The following is a 16,082-nucleotide window of genomic DNA, read 5'->3' on the forward strand; positions in this document are numbered from 1 at the left end:
GTGAGCTTCCTGGCCAATCAGGGATTCGTTCTCCAAGGTCTGAGGCTCTAACCACTACACCGCACTTCCAACCTCCTACATCAATGCTGGATCCAGGTGTCTTTTTGAGAGGGTGCAAGATGTGCAAGATGCCCATAGTGGGCCTTCCCTCTGAGTGTGTTCCCCTCTTCTTTGTCCCTTCAGTGTGGTGTAGTGGTTAAGAGCGGTAGTCTTGTAATCTGGGGAACTGGGTTCGCATCTCCGCTCCTCCACATGCAGCTGCTGGGTGACCTTGGGCTGTTCACACTTCTCTGAAGTCTCTCAGCCCCACTCACCTCACAGAGTGTTTGTTGTGGGGGAGGAAGGGAAAGGAGAATGTTAGCCGCTTTGAGACTCCTTCGGGTAGTGATAAAGCGGGATATCAAATCCAAACTCTTCTTCTTCTTCTGCCCATTTGCTTGTCTTCGTCCTCTGCTCTCAGTCCATAACAGCTGAGCTTGAGGCAACTGGAGGATGCCTCTCCATATATATATTTTTGCTCTTGTTGCTGCTTGCACGCTGAGAGAGGGCACATCAACAAGCAGCAAAGGATCTGGACTAGTAAGCGTCCATCCTTGACACCAGCCCTGCTCCTTCTGAGGACTTTTAATCCATAAGCAGACTGTCTTTTTAAGGTTTAAAAGACCCAAGGGGCAGGTTGAGGCTTGAGCCAGAAAACATCTGGCATGAGCCAAGTGGCTTTGCAAAGTCTCTGTGGCTCAAGGATCGGTGAGTCCATATGTGGGAAGACCTGATATTCCTGCAGCCAGGGTGTGCCCAGCTTGAGGAGATGGTTTACAGCAATCAAGTACTGTATACATTTTGTGAAACAAAACAAAACAATAAATAGAATTGCATAGATCTGAACAACGACAACAAAAAGAGATGGGAAATAAAATAAAGTGAGTCGAAAACGGTCTGCTGTGAAAGGCATGGGTGGGTAGGGGTCCTGGTCCTTCAATGCTAGGAGCAAACTCAAGTCTCCCTTGGCAACTGCTTCCAATGATAAATACAAATCCTTCTAGGTCTGTCTTGCGCAAAACTCCCCAGGGTATTTTTGGACAGCTCTGAGTTGCCCCACAAATAGAACACTGGCAGCAGCCAGGAGAGGAAAGAAGAGGGGAGTTGAGCTGAAAAAAGAAGGAAAGCGTTGTGTATTTTATACAACTTGTGATACTGCAAACTCTTTTCACATGCACATTGTGCGCAGAGAGGACACCCGATCTAATGAGGGGAAAGGGCCACAGGAGGGACTCAAAGCTGCATTCTGTTTGTAGGATAAATACCTTAATTGTCTTACTTGCATATATCTCCTAAGAGAATTCTAGGGATCTTAAGAGGTAATAATAATAATAATAACAATAATTTTTATTTATACCCTGCCCTCCCCAGCCAAGGCTTGGCTCAGGGCAGCTAACAACCAATAATAAAAACAAATTGAATGAATACAACTTAAAAAAACAAGATTAAAATACAACATTAAAATATTGAAAGATTAAAATATTAAAATGCAGCCTCATCACAGGATGAGAAGGAAAAAGAAAGAGGGGGAGGGAATCAAATTGGCTACAAGCCAAAGGCCAAGCGGAACAACTCTGTCTTACAGGCCCTGCGGAAAGAAATCAGATCCTGCAGTGCCCTGGTCTCATGAGACAAAGCATTCCACCAGGCCGGAGCCAGTGTTGAAAAGGCCCTGGTAAGACCTTAGCTTCCTTCAGACGCTGCTTGCATTATTTGGGTTAACCTGAGGCTGAAGTGAACTGAAAAGAAAGAGGCAGAGCCCCTGAATAAATCAGGAGTAAAACCATTATTGCAGCCTAGTCATTGCCGCAGGATAGAAATGCATTTTTAAAAAACAATGCACAATAAGATTTTTTTTTTAAAAAAAATTCTAGTGTTGACTATACTCCCAAAAGATGTCACCTTTGTCAGGTATGCCAAAACATTTCTTTGACATGTGCTGAGGAAACATCGCAGAAGGATTAAAATGGAAAATAGCTTCATTATCTTACACCGCAATCCCACACTCAGCTGTAAGTTCTGTTTATCTCTAAAAGGACTTGCTCCCAAGTAACTGCACATAGGATCACAGTCTTATGGGCGAAGGCTGAAAATACCGTAAAGCATGATCACGTCTTGCTTGTGCAATTCCAACCTTGCATGGTTGAAAGTCAGTTGGTTGAAATCCTGCAAATTAATTGCACACAAGGTAGAGAGCTTAAAAGCTCCTTCGGTGCCAGTGACACACATCTTTGTTACACCCTGTTTGGATTACAGTAGATCAGAATTGTTGTAATTGGATCAATCAAGATCAGGGAAGCAGGAAGAAATAAAAACTGTGTACCCTGAAATTCAGCACAAGGGAAGTCACTTAAAATTGTTTAATTTGGTATTTGAGTAATTGGCCTTCTCATTGTATTGTAATTTGGTATTGTGATACCAAATTTTTATTGGCTTTTGGCTTTTATTGGATTATGGTAATTGAAAATTAATAAAAAATATTATATGGATTACAGTAATGCACTCTGCATGGATCTGCCTTTGAAAAGTGCTCAGAAACTTCAACCTGCTCAAAGAGCTGCAGCCAGAGTGTTGATCGGAACTGGTCACAGGGAGCAGACGACTCTCTTGCTACAACAGCTCCACTAGCTACCTGTCCATTTCTGAGCACAATTCAAAGCACAGCTTAGGTCCAAGCTATCCAGACTTCTCTCCCTAGGGAAGCTAGACTGGCTCCCTCCTTGTCCTTCTGCTGGCAAGTGAAGACTTTCTTGTTCCAACAGGCCTTTGGGAATTGACTGCTATATAAAAATTTATTATTATTAGCCTGACTCCCTCCTTTGGCAATCTTCACAGAACTCTAACCCAATGGTTGCCATCAATTTGATTTGAATTAATTTTATAATGAAATGATTTTAGAATGTTGTATTATTTTATTGTTGTTAGCTGCCCTGAGCCCGGCTTCGGCTGGGGAGGGCGGGATATAAATTATTATTATTATTATTATTATTATTATTATTATTATTATTATTATTATTATTATCATCATCATCATCATCATCAAAGGGCTGGTGCCATGCTGTTTTTATTTTAATTATCTGTACGTTTTAAATATTTGTTATATATATGTTATATGTTATATATTTTTAACTCCATGAATGTTTAATTATATTTTAATGACTGATTTTTCTGTTTTTAACAGTTCTTGTTTTTATCTCTAAGTTGCCTTGAATCCCATCAGGGAAGGAGGTGGGGTGTAAATAAACATATATTGATAATAATTATAAGGCAGGCACCATCAGGCAAACAACTATCCCTCAGTCTCAGCCCTTCCACCTGTGACAAACCAATAACAATTCAGGGCTGTGGCAATGACCATGGGTTGTGTCCAGTGCTACACTTACTCAGAGTAGAGCCATTGAAGTCAATAGACATATGGCCAACTTAGGTCCATTCATTTTAGTGCAGCTACTCTGAGGAAAACTTTGTTGGATAAAACCCAATGAACATGCAGTGCTTGGAGCATAGCTGTCAACTTACAGATTTGAAAATAAGGGACCAGCAGCCTCGAAAATAAGGGATCAGCAGCCAAAATAAGGGATTTTCAGAACATAGGTATGTTCGACTTCTGAGCCCCCCCGAGTCAAAGGCAGAAAGCTCAGCCAGCAGCCAAACAAAGCCTCAAGCGGTGGTTCCCACAGTGCAGCAACCCGGCAAAGGGGATGCAGCAAGGAAAACCACCGTCGCCTCTCCGCTAGGAAGCGCTGAGCAAAGGCGAGTCCCCAGGCAACGCGGCCGATTTGATCGGCACAAGGCATGCAAGCTCCACCCCCCAGTCGTTCTTAGACTCCTTATTGGGTGAGCAACGCAGCCAAGCAACACAGTTGGAGCCTCCCTCCTCCCTGGCCGGCAGGGAGGGAGGGAGAGGAGCTGCTTCCTTTGAAACCCGGGAAATTTACGGGACATCATCAATAAGGGACAGCAGCGGGACACTGCGCTGGGATAAGGGACTTTCCTGTCAAATAAGGGACGGTTGACAGCTATGGCTTGGAGCCATTGAGAAAAGTGCAGCATAAGTACTCCTGACTGATTGTGAGATGCTGTGATTTTTATTTCTTACAAGTGGTTTTGCGTAGTGACCACATAGGCACTAGAACAGAGGTCAGCAAGCTTTTTCAGCAGGGGGCAGGTCCACTGTCCCTCAGACCTTGTGGGGGACCTGACTATATTTTGGAAATAAAAAATGAACGAATTCCTATGCCCCACAAATAACCAAGAGATGCATTTTAAATACAGTGGATGCTCAGGGTGCGAATGTTATCCGTGTGGGATGCAGCGGTGCGTCTGCGCATGCGCAAAGCACGATTTAGCACTTCTGTGCATGCGCGGCCTCCGAAACCTGGAAGTAACCCATTCTGGTACTTCCGGGTTTTGGCAGATCCGTAATCCGAAAAAACGCAACCTGAAGCGTCTGTAACCCAAGGTATGACTGTAAAAGGACACATTCTACTTGTGTAAAAAGACACTGATTCCCAGACTGTCCATGGGCCGGATTTAGAAGGCGATTGGTCCAGATCCGGCCCCCGGGCCTTAGTTTGTCTACTCATGCACTTGAAGGTCAGGTTAGAAACATAATGAACATGAAATTAACATAAACATAATGAAAATGAAATTATTGCAATTATTTGGAAGTTCCCATCTGAATAACTTTTTCTCTGCCTTCCACTCAGGGTCCATTGTATATATGGGGAAGCTGGCCAATCCTGACACGCAGTCGCAAAAGAGAAGAGACAGAGACTCCCTTTAAAAAGTAATAAGAATCACACTAAGGTCACATGTGCTTTGAGGGGGAGATGGAAATGTGGTTTCTTTTAATGCTGTTGCCTGCTGAATAGTCTTTCTGCACCTCATATACCGGTAGCAAGGTTGAATAAACCATTTCTGCATGTACTGTTCGTCTCTAGCTTCTCTGTAAATTATTTTATGTACTTTGGATGCTCTCAAGTACTCCAGGTAATTATAGAAGATTCGTAAAGTGGATATTTGAAAGGAACGATGTGCACTTCAAGAAGCAGCTATATACAAGAGAACGTATTGTTTCTGATCTAAACCATAAAAGGAAAAAGAGAAAAACAATTCTCATGCATTTCTAAGTTCTCATGGAAATTTTCAAATGGCAAGCTTTTCCGTTTTGATTGTACCTTGACAGTTATTGCTTCAGCCTACGTGCTGCTCGGCTTTGCTAGCAAACGGGTAAGAAATAAAAACAAAATCCTTCAATCCATTGGCGATGACGAGATAAACAAAAAGGAGATTTTGAAGAAGAATATACTGTTACTATTTCTGCATTTAAAAAAAAAACAAACAAGAAAACAAAGTATATGTGGATTTTGAATCCATGCTACAAAACTTTTCTTATCGCTGTCTTTGATAACCGCAGGGTCTATTTTCCTTCAGCTTTCTTGGGCTGGGACCATGTCTGAAGAAGCCCTGGAAAATATTTGACACTCAGGCCTGCCTAGCAATACCATGGTTTATCTTGCCAAAGTAAGATTACAAAAGGGTGGGTGATGGGGCTTGGATGAACATCATGATTTGATTTTTTTTTATACCTGGAGGTTAGCAGAGCACAGACAACAGAAGGCTATATCTGTCCAGTTGGGCCACCTGCCCAAGTTGATGGAAGACATTCTGCACCACCAATACCGCCTGAGCCTTAAGCGACAGCCATGGATCCTCTAAGCTGCATCCCTGCTCCTTCAGAGAGAGTAACCCCATCAAGAGCAGGCAACCTGCCATCCATGTGGTCTAGGGAACCACCTAACTCATAGTGTCCCAGTCTTATCTGGATCAAGCCTCAGCTTGTTGGCTCTTGTCCAGTCCACTACAGAGGCAAGACGACAGTCCAGCACACCCACTGCCACACTGGCAGATGTTGCATTTGGGGCAAGCAGTGTTGCTCACATCTGTACTAAGAAGGGAAGCAGCAGGTGAAGTACCTGCAGCAACCGCCATCTTTCTTTCCCCAGGAAGCTCCTGGATCCCAGAGGTAGAGTAATGCAGACAGCCAGGTGCTTCTCACTACTTCTCAGTCCTTAAACGAGTCTATTTTATTTTTTTAAAGGAGATGTTGGTGTTAGCCTGTGTGTCCTAGCATTTCCCCTGCCATACCAGGTGTTGGCGCTGGGCCTGAGAGCAAAAGATTCTACCCGACTACCTGCGACTCTCTCACCTACCCTCTTTTCTCTCAGCCTAATAACTCTGCAACTGGGTGATTTGGTGCTTTCTCTGGCAAGCTGTTGCTTCCTCCGCTCGCACTGAAATACGGCGGTGTCTAATAAATAAGATTTAATTGATTTGACTGATATTTGCATCACCGCATCATTTACACATTTTATTATTCTAGTCTCAGTGATTTTTTTTAAAGGGCTGCACACATGCTCAACTAATGCACGATGAAGCAGCAAGATCTGTATTCTGCATAAGACGCCATCCAGTTTTTAAAGTATGTTTCCCCTTATAGCTGGCCGTTTGTTAACACAGCCAAGTTTGAAGCAGGCATGATCCCAAGCTGTGTACAAATCGCTCTCCAGAGAGCACAGGTCATCACAAGCCCAGGCAGATATGACCTGTTTCTTCTTTGGGTCTGACTTCTTAAAACGCTGTGCTGTGCTACACAGCCTCTTTCATTTTGGCATGGCAGTATCTAAACTTTCTGAGCAGGCAGCCAAGTTGTGGCTATCAGCATTTCCCCCCCAGATAATCTGCTAAACAGTCATCAGCAGCAATAACGTGGACAATGTGATTCTAGCAACAGTGCACCGTCTGCAGTTCTGCGCTCTTCCGTAATGATTTTATGTATACATAAAATCCAAAATTCTTGGGGAACCAGAGACGTTTCTCTGATATCCGTTGCACTGAATCAGCAGCAGCAGCTGCTAGCAATGTCCATTAACACTTCTTTATATATTAACGTTTAATCATGGAAAGCCTCATTCGCTGGAGGATGCTAATGAGGGAAATTTATTTATAGTATATTTTCTTTATTCAAAGATACTCAGGCCTTATGCTGACTGGGTCTGTCCATGGCTATGATATAACAGATAGGAATATGATTTGATCGTGGAATGTCCCACTTTTCCTTAGGATGTCCCTATTTTTATTGGAGAAATGTTGGAGGGTATGGAGTTATCTGACACCCCCCCCCCAAGCCATCTGGAGGTAGCCCTGTATAGGCAGGTTTTTAAATGTTTAATGTTTTATTATGTTTTTATATATGTTGGCAGCCACCCAAAGTGGCTGGGGCAACCCAGTCAGATGGGTGGGGTATAAATAGTAAAAAATAATATTATGGAATAGGACATCCCTATTTTCATCGGAGAAATGTTGGAGGGTATGAAACAAAAGTTTGGGAACTATAAGCCACAACTGTACAGTGGTACCTCGGATTAAGAACTTAAGTCGTTCTGGAGGTCCGTTCTTAACTTGAAACCATTCTTAACCTGAAGCACCACTTTAGCTAATGGGGCCTCCCGCTGCCGCTGCCACCGCCGCACAATTTCTGTTCTCATCCTGAAGCAAAGTTCTTAACCCAAGGTACTATTTCTGGGTTAGCGGAGTCTGTAACCTGAAGCATCTGTAACCTGAAGCATCTGTAACCTGAGGTACCACTGTACTATACATTTAAAGGACTGTTGTGCCACTTTAACAGTCATGGCGTCCACCAAAGAATCTTGGGAACTGTTGTTTGTTAAGTGTGGTGAGAGTTATTAGGAGACCCCAGTTGCCCTCACAGAGCTCCAATTCCCAGAGTTCCCTGGGAAGTGGGGTTCATTGTTCAACCACTGTGTGAGTTGCCAGGATTTTTTGAGCGAAGCCATGGTGGTTAAAGTGGTATAATGGTGCTTTCAATGTACGGTTACCCGTTGCCTTGCAGGACATATTCTGGAGAAGAAAAGGCTAAGGAGTAAACCCTACACAAATCTGGAGTGGAGTCCCTAGCAGTGTTGGATGGTGTCTTCTGGCGACTCCTTCAGCCAAGTTGGTGCCAATGTTCCTTTGGACCACATCAGCGAGGCCAAGAGGTTGTTGTCTGGGCAGCCCAGGACCTCCATTCACACTACTCAGGCTGGCACCCCAAAGATGTCACTTTGGTGCTAAAAACAACACAGGAGGCAGCAGTTACGAATTATTGGTCTGCAGCCCACAGTGGGTGCCAAGCCTCTCTAATGGCTTGGCCTTGCCCCCAGAGGCACACTTCATTGCCTTTCGAGACAGATGCCAACATACATGGTGTGGATGTGGCCATAGAGTCCAAATCCCTCTCCAGCCATTCTTAAAAGCTAACCATGGAGAAATACAATGCTGACTGGATTGATCCCACACCCTTGAACGTTGCCTGCAGAGCTTCTGAGGGAGACTTGTAAGTGCAACTGGGAAACCTGTGAGAGCCAGTGTGGTGTAGTGGTTAAGAGCGGTAGACTCGTAATCTGGGGAACCGGGTTTGTGTCTCTGCTCCTCCACATGCAGCTGCTGGGTGACCTTGGGCCAGTCACATTTCTTTGAAGTCTCTCAGCCCCACTCACCTCACAGAGTGTTTGTTGTGGGGGAGGAAGAGCAAGGAGAATGTTAGCCGCTTTGAGACTCCGTCGGGTAGTGATAAAGCGGGATATCAAATCCAAACTCTTCTTCTTCTGGTAAAAGTGCTTAGAAACCTGCTTGTTGAAGGGGCTAGCCAGGGCCTGTTTTCCCAAATGCTACACGTATATTAAAAGACAAGACAATCCCTGCTTTACAGGTTCACAATCTCAGAAACATAATACATTACATGTGTTGCCATTGTTTAGGGGATTAACACATAATCTTGACACTTAGTTTTAAAAAATGGTATATGTGTGTGTGTGTGTGTGTGTGTGTGTGTATAGTTTGTTTTTATCAGTGTTTTTAATAGCTTTTTCAGGCTGTTTATTGTGAACTGCTCAGAGGTGTTTTGTTCTAGTAAGCATTGGGTGGGAAGGAGGAGGGAAGAGAAAAGCAAAGCATGGGAGCAGCTGCAGACCAATGGGGTCAAGTCGTTCTTCCTCTTGCCATGATATTCTTCTTGGCTCCCTGTCTGTGGCCCTAGGTCATGCTCTGCTTTGATTTTAGGCTGTGGCAGTGGTAGGGAGAAGATGTGGGAGGAAAAAAGAGCAATTTAACCCTTACATGTCAAAATGTCCTATCTTCATTGGCAACTGGGGAAACCCAGCCAGGTGGGTGGGGAATAATAATAATAATAATAATAATAATAATAATAATACGAATGGGGAATGGATTGGGAAGACCACTGAAGTTTGTGGGAGCATGAAAAGACATGAACGAATGGCAGAGAGGGAGTCATCACCTGGGATGAATACTTGGAACGTGAGCAGCAAAATCCATTCTTCAAAGAGACATGTCAGGGAAGGAAGGAATTTCCTGCTCAGGGTCTTCTCGGTGGCTACATCCAGACTTTGGGACCTTCCCAGGGAGACTTTCCTAGCTCCCTGTGCCAGCAAGTAAAGACCTTCCTGTTTAGACAGGCCTTCAACCTGCTGAGGCAAGGTGGGGGATTTCATTGTTGATGTTCCTCATTTGCTTTAATTCACTTGTTTTTTACCTGCTCCTGCTTGCAGCGATCGCCTTACTAATAAGCAGAGGGAGGCTTTGGGGTGCCTCTACCCCCTTTAAAGAGTATCAGTTGCAGATGCTGGACTATCCTGGGCTACAAGGCCACCTCCCTCTCTTTGATTCTGTGATATCTTTGCTCCTCAGAGCAGTCAGAATCTAGTTGTTTGGAGCCTTTGCAATTCTGCTTACATTTTAATAGCCGGGACAGGGTTTTTCACACTGGCAAAGACAAATTCATCACAGTCTGCCTAGTACTTAACAGATGAGTCGGTACAGAGGCAGAAATGTGCTGATCCAGGTTTTCACCAGGCTCTCGGAAGCTATTTTAGCCCCCCGCAAAATTGGAATGTACTTCCTTGCACTCATTAATCATGGCAGCTGAATGTGTAAAGGTCTAAAGTTCAGACCAGCCTTCTGAAGTTTGGGTAGGATGTTCTGTAGGAAATCTGCCCTTGTTCTCTGGATATCTTCTGTTAGCACAAAAACTCCTGTAACATAGAGCAATATATATATATATATTCAAAAGAAGTATGATCTGGTAGTTTCTCTTCTTCCAGTTATTACAGTGAGGCATGGGCATGAGCAGGCGCGGGGTGCCCAGGCACACCCCAACGCTTCAGAAAACGGGGGATCAAGAGAAGCAGACAAACACAGGAAAAATAGAAAGACTGTACAGTGGTACCTCGGGTTGAAGCCGCTTCAGGTTACAGATGCTCCAGGTTACAGACTCCGCTAACCCAGAAATATTACCTCGGGTTAAGAACTTTGCTTCAGAACAGAAATCATGCTGCAGTGGCGTGGCAGCAGCGGGAGGCCCCATTAGCTAAAGTGGTGCTTCAGCTTAAGAACAGTTTCAGGTTAAGAACGGATCTCGGGACCGAATTAAGTTCTTAACCCCGAGGTACCACTGTATCCAGAATGGATATGCAGCTTCTGCTTGCATCTGGACACAGTGGTGAAGTAATTGGTTTCCAGCGGCAGCAGTAAAGGAGGAGAAGGCGCTCTTTCCTCAACAGGCAGAAGCTGCAGAATGCCAATGCCAAGGGGACGCCTAAAATTTGGAGGAGTGCTAAAAGTTATTTAAAGCTCAGCAACAAACCTGTCCCCACCTCCCCCCCCAAAAAAAAACAGCCCAAGGAGGAAATATGTTCAGTAACCATGGAATGTCAAGTGCCAATTGGAAAAGAAAAAAACAGGGAATTGGGAGAGACCGACTTGCCGGAGAAGCACACGGCCGGCAGACTGAGACCCTGAACAGCCCTGTTAGGAGGTGAGAATATATTGCAACATTTTCTTGCAAGTTCCACTGGTCAACATAGGTTCTCTACTCAGCTTACTAAATCAGTTGTCTAGAGCATTGTGAACATGGGTAGGCAAACTAAGGCCAGGGGGCCAGATTCAGCCCAATCGCCTTACATGAGCAGAATGTGTCCTTTTATTTAAAATGCATCTCTGGGTTATTTGTGGGGCATAGTAATTTGTTCATTCCCCCCCCTTCAAAATATAGTCCAGCCCCCCACAAGGTCTGAGGGACAGTGGACCAGCTCTGTGCTGAAAAAGTTTGCTGACCCCCTGATTGTGAATTACGGCAGATATTCGCAGATTCTAGCTTTCCTTATTTCTGAATAAGATTATCTTTGCATTATCATATTGTATGTTTAGGATTAACCGTCTCTCTCTCTTTCTCTCTGTAGTCAGATATATAGTATCATAATGCGACTGTGTTGCACAGATGCCATCTTACAGAGCACTGACTAACAGCCGACTGCAGCGATTATATCCATAACCTTGGCCCCAGTTGCCATACTTGCCAAATGTAGCAGCCTAAAAAAAACCCGATTCAAAGTCAAAGCCATGTGTGTCCTGAGAAATCCCCAGCTGATGTGCAAAAGGCAGGCAACAGCCCATCTGCAAAGCATCGCAGGACCACGTGAGGACATTTGCTTGCTGTTTCGTTCCTCCCATGTAAGCCAATTCAAGGTGTCTTTCCTGATACTGAAAAGCCAGTGTTGGCTTGGTGCTCAGAGAACGACACTCCATAACAAAAAGAAGCTCTAGAATTAGGGACATTTAACCTGTGATTGTTGACAAGCTTCTGTTTCCAAAAAAGGAGAGATAACTTGGAAGGAAATGCCTCTTGGGCTATGACTGGGGAATTTGTGGCTCTCCATCAGACCCAGCCAACATGGCCAATGGTCAGGAATGATGGGAGCTATGGTCCAACAGCACCCAGAGTGAAGGCTATGGGACTCCTTCTGGGAACAGAGGATAAATTAACACAGGTCCTTCTGCGTCTTCCTCACTATCACTCATTTTCACATAATGTTTCCAATAGCTTCTTTTATAGGCCAAAAAGGACACACACACACACACACACACACACGGAACTCATTCTCTGAGTGCTGATCTTTATTTTGCCAAAACGACACCCTCGATGAGTTATATCCTCATCTTATCCAAGTTGAGCTTCATGCTGCTGTCCTCATCTCAGAGTCTGTATCATTTAGCAGCATGTTGAAGTAAATACATTTTTTTAAAAAAGGTTTCTATCGGGTTGATCAGGCTCCCATTCCAGAGCTCTCCAAGAGTTATGCAAAGTTATTTTGCATTACCAGACATTACATCATTCATAATTGGATATTTTTTATGATGTCAGAGGTGGGCAAACACACAACAAGTGCATTCAGACATGAGGAATATGGTGCTATTTTTCCATATTATAATGCTAGTGTTTCTGTCCCATAGTCTAAGGTTCTTTTCACACCGCAGTACCTGTTGCATTATGGAACTGTGGCTTTTTGACCGATAGATCGGCATGACAGGCTACATTTCATTCACACTAGGGGGTGTGATGCGATGCAACAACAAACGTCACTGGACAATGTCATTACTCTCCCACCCTTTCGGCATGTGTGTGTGTCTTTCCCCCCATGATAACAGCGCAGAACTCTATGCTGGTTGTTGTTGTTGTTGTTTAGTCGTTTAGTCGTGTCCGACTCTTTGTGACCCCAGGGACCAGAGCACGCCAGGCACTCCTGTCTTCCACTGCCTCCCGCAGTTTGGTCAGACTCATGTTTGTAGCATCGAGAACAGTGTCCAACCATCTCGTCCTCTGTCATCCCCTTCTCCTTGTGCCCTCAATCTTTCCCAACATCAGGGTCTTTTCCAGGGAGTCTTCTCTTCTCATGAGGTGGCCAAAGTATTGGAGCCTCAGCTTCATGATCTGTACTTCCAGTGAGCACTCAGGGCTGATTTCCTTAAGAATGGATAGGTTTGATCTTCTTGCAGTCCATGGGACTCTCAAGAGTCTCCTCCAGCACCACAATTCAAAAGCATCAATTCTTCGGCGATCAGCGTTCTTTATGGTCCAGCTCTCACTTCCATACACCACTACTGGGAAAACCATGGCTTTTACTATACGGACCTCTATGCTGGTATATTACCCCAAATTTCATCACTTTTCTCTGGTGATTATCTGGGTTAAACTGGTTTTGGGTGGATCCCCGCCCCCCCCCCCCCCTGGCAATGACACAGAAATTAGCATTAAACTTGAACCGCAGTCCATTAGTTTTCCAGAAGTGGCTTTTATATCATGTGGAAGTTCAGATATAATGTGGAAATTAACAGTTAAGGGAACATCGAGGAAATGGAACAAGCTGCCATGTGAATGCAGCCAGCGTCTTAACAACAGGTCCTTTAACCTCTGCAAGCTTTCAGCACTGGCCAATACTCCTCTGGCAAATGAACCATTGCTCCTGCTGTGGGGGAAAAAATATCAAATCTGTGTCCTCCATTACATTCAGTGTTGTAGAGAACTTCTCAGGTGTGTGCTTCCTTCCTCTCCTCACACCCCTCCCTTCCGTTGCCTTAAATCTTTTCATCCCATCTCATCTAAAGACACCGGATAATTTGAAGACTTATTCGTAATTAATGGATACGATTACAATTAGGTGTGAAGAAACATAACATCTTTGCTTCTAAGCAGGGATAACACACACACACACACACACACACACACACACACACGGCTCAGATGGGAATGCCTTAAAATGAGCTTTCTTGGTGGTTCTTTTTAATCCTTGCCAAGAGAACAAGGGAAATTCACAGGAAGCCGCAGCTAATCTTGGTCATATTTCGTTTCCTGCTGTAAAAATACTGGTTTTTGTGTGTTGACGGCCCCTTTCCCCAATTTACCAACAGGTAATCTCATTCTGTTTGGTGATTCTGTTCGATAAGCCTCAATGTTATTACAAAATATAATCCATGATAATGATAAACTAGACAGAAATTGGCTGCTGGGAAGCACATAGCTGTCACCACATAACTAGGCCTGTGCAGGGATCTCTCTGTCTTTGGGGATAGACTTATTGGAGGGAAGAACAGGCTTGCTTCGGGATACAGCCATCTTGCCAGTTCCAATGTGCATGTGTGGTTTTGTTGTTGTTTTTTAGTTTGTTTTCAAATAGAAGCTGAGCAGAAAATCCCTAAAAGCATATTTGGAAGCAGTAAAAGATCCTCTCCCAAGTGCTGCCTTGTCTTCTTCATACAGCACATAGTTTGACTGCAGAACTTTCTCCAACAGGAAGTAGCGGTGGCCACCATTCTAGATGGCTTTCAAAGAGGTTGAGGCAAATTCTTGGAGGATAAAGCCGTCAATGGCTACTAGTCATCATGATGACTGTGTTCTGCAGCAATGCTTCTTAATACAATGGTACCTCGGGTTACGAACTTAATTCGTTCCGGAGGTCCATTCTTAACCTGAAACCGTTATTAACCTGAGGTGTGCTTTCACTAATGGGGCCTCCCGCTGCCGCCATGCCACTGCCATGCGATTTCCGTTCTCATCCTGGGGCAAAGTTCTCAACCCAAGGTACTACTTCCGGGTTAGCGGAGTTTGTAACCCGAAGTGTTTGTAACCCGAGGTACCACTGTACCTGCTGCCCCAGTGCCATGATGTTTTGGTGCCCACCAGAGACATTTTTGTTTCGGAAGACTTTCCTTTGTGACCCTGTTTATGGAATGCTAATTGTACATCCGTAGAAACATACAAACCATTTAATAGTTTTTAGGTCTTTTTGGAGGTCTTTTTGGTGTTTATTCCACTTTTGTCTTGAATACTGCTCCAGTGGCTTCATGCTAGGAAGCGGTTCATAAATTGGTTAAACCAGTGCTTTTTTCCCCCTTAAAAAATGTTTAGGGGTACTCTCATTTTGACTCAAGAAAACCACCATTTTCTAGTTCAAATTGGGAAAAATAAATACAGCAAATGGACAAAAGTACAAAGGTTCACAAAATGTTTAGGGGTATGCATACCCCTGTGCCCGCCCCCCAAGAAAAAAAGCACTGGGTTAAATGAACTAAATAAATATGGAGGGTAAAACGATAAAATACCACAAAAAGACAAGCAATAAAATTACCAATCCGTTACAATAAAGCAAAAGTAACCAGTCTGTAGTAGTATACGTATCCTGAATTTTGCCGTTCCAAAACATCACAAATAAACTCCACCATTCTATACATTTGTTAGACTGTTGGTTGTAATACATTCTTCTGTAATAAGTCAGTTCAGACAGAGTTCAGATGCATTCTCTATTTTATTCTACAATTCAAATAGATGTGGGACTGTATTCTTTTTAGATTGCATTTTACCCTTGTGGTGACGCATTGTTGTGGCTTTGTTGTTTGTTTATTTTCAATGTTAATAAAGCTTTTCTAAACCAAATATCACTGTCCACTTCTTACAAGAAGACTGGCCCCTGGAAATGAAATTATTGTGCTCTGCACCAGGGAATGTAAATGTATATACACGGCTAACCAGAGCTCAGCAAACTCCCAAGTCCTGCAGCTACATGGACTGAAAAAAACCTCCCAGCGGGAGCTTCCCAAAGTACAAGCTAGGTAGAAAATAAATATTACAACATCCCATATTCAGGTAACTATCAAGCAGGGAGCTTCAAGGAGAGTTGAAGAAAATTACGCCGTGTTTGAACTGCCTTAATACGAGGAAGGGAAAGGGCCATTTAGCATGATGGTTTAATATGTGAGCACAGTTCCATTTGGAAGAATTATGGGGAACCTGGGGCCCTCCGGACATTATTAAACTACACATAGGGGTTTTCAGCTTTCTGGGGACCAGGGAACACATTTGGAATTTTGAGGAAGCACCAGTCACAAAGGGTCTGTTTTCATAGCTGTCAACCTTCCCTTTTTGTGTGGGAAATTCCCTTATTCCAGTGCCGTTCCCCGCTGCTTCCCACTGCTATCCCGGATTGTTAGATATCCCGTAGACTGTCCCCAGGACAGGTGAGGCTGCTGATCCCTTATTTTCAAGGGTGCTGATCCCTTATTTTCAAATCTGAAAGTTGACAGCTATGTCTGTTTTTTGGGCAGGGGGCACGGCATAAGACAAAGCAGCT

At 44.0% G+C, this 16,082-nt stretch overlaps 1 protein-coding gene across 1 annotated transcript in view; it reads left to right on the forward strand.

Moving 5' to 3' along the window:
- SERPINI2 (serpin family I member 2) overlaps positions 1 to 4,973 on the forward strand; it is a 46,935-nt gene extending 41,962 nt beyond the window's left edge. The window contains exon 9 of the mRNA XM_028728488.2: positions 4,749 to 4,973. Coding sequence (XP_028584321.2) covers positions 4,749 to 4,825 — 77 coding nt within the window. The 3' untranslated portion in view covers positions 4,826 to 4,973. The remainder of the gene's footprint in view (positions 1 to 4,748) is intronic.
- Positions 4,974 to 16,082: the final 11,109 nt, after the last annotated feature.

This window comes from Podarcis muralis, chromosome 6, assembly GCF_964188315.1.
Source record: "Podarcis muralis chromosome 6, rPodMur119.hap1.1, whole genome shotgun sequence".
In the NCBI taxonomy this organism is placed as follows: domain Eukaryota; kingdom Metazoa; phylum Chordata; class Lepidosauria; order Squamata; family Lacertidae; genus Podarcis; species Podarcis muralis.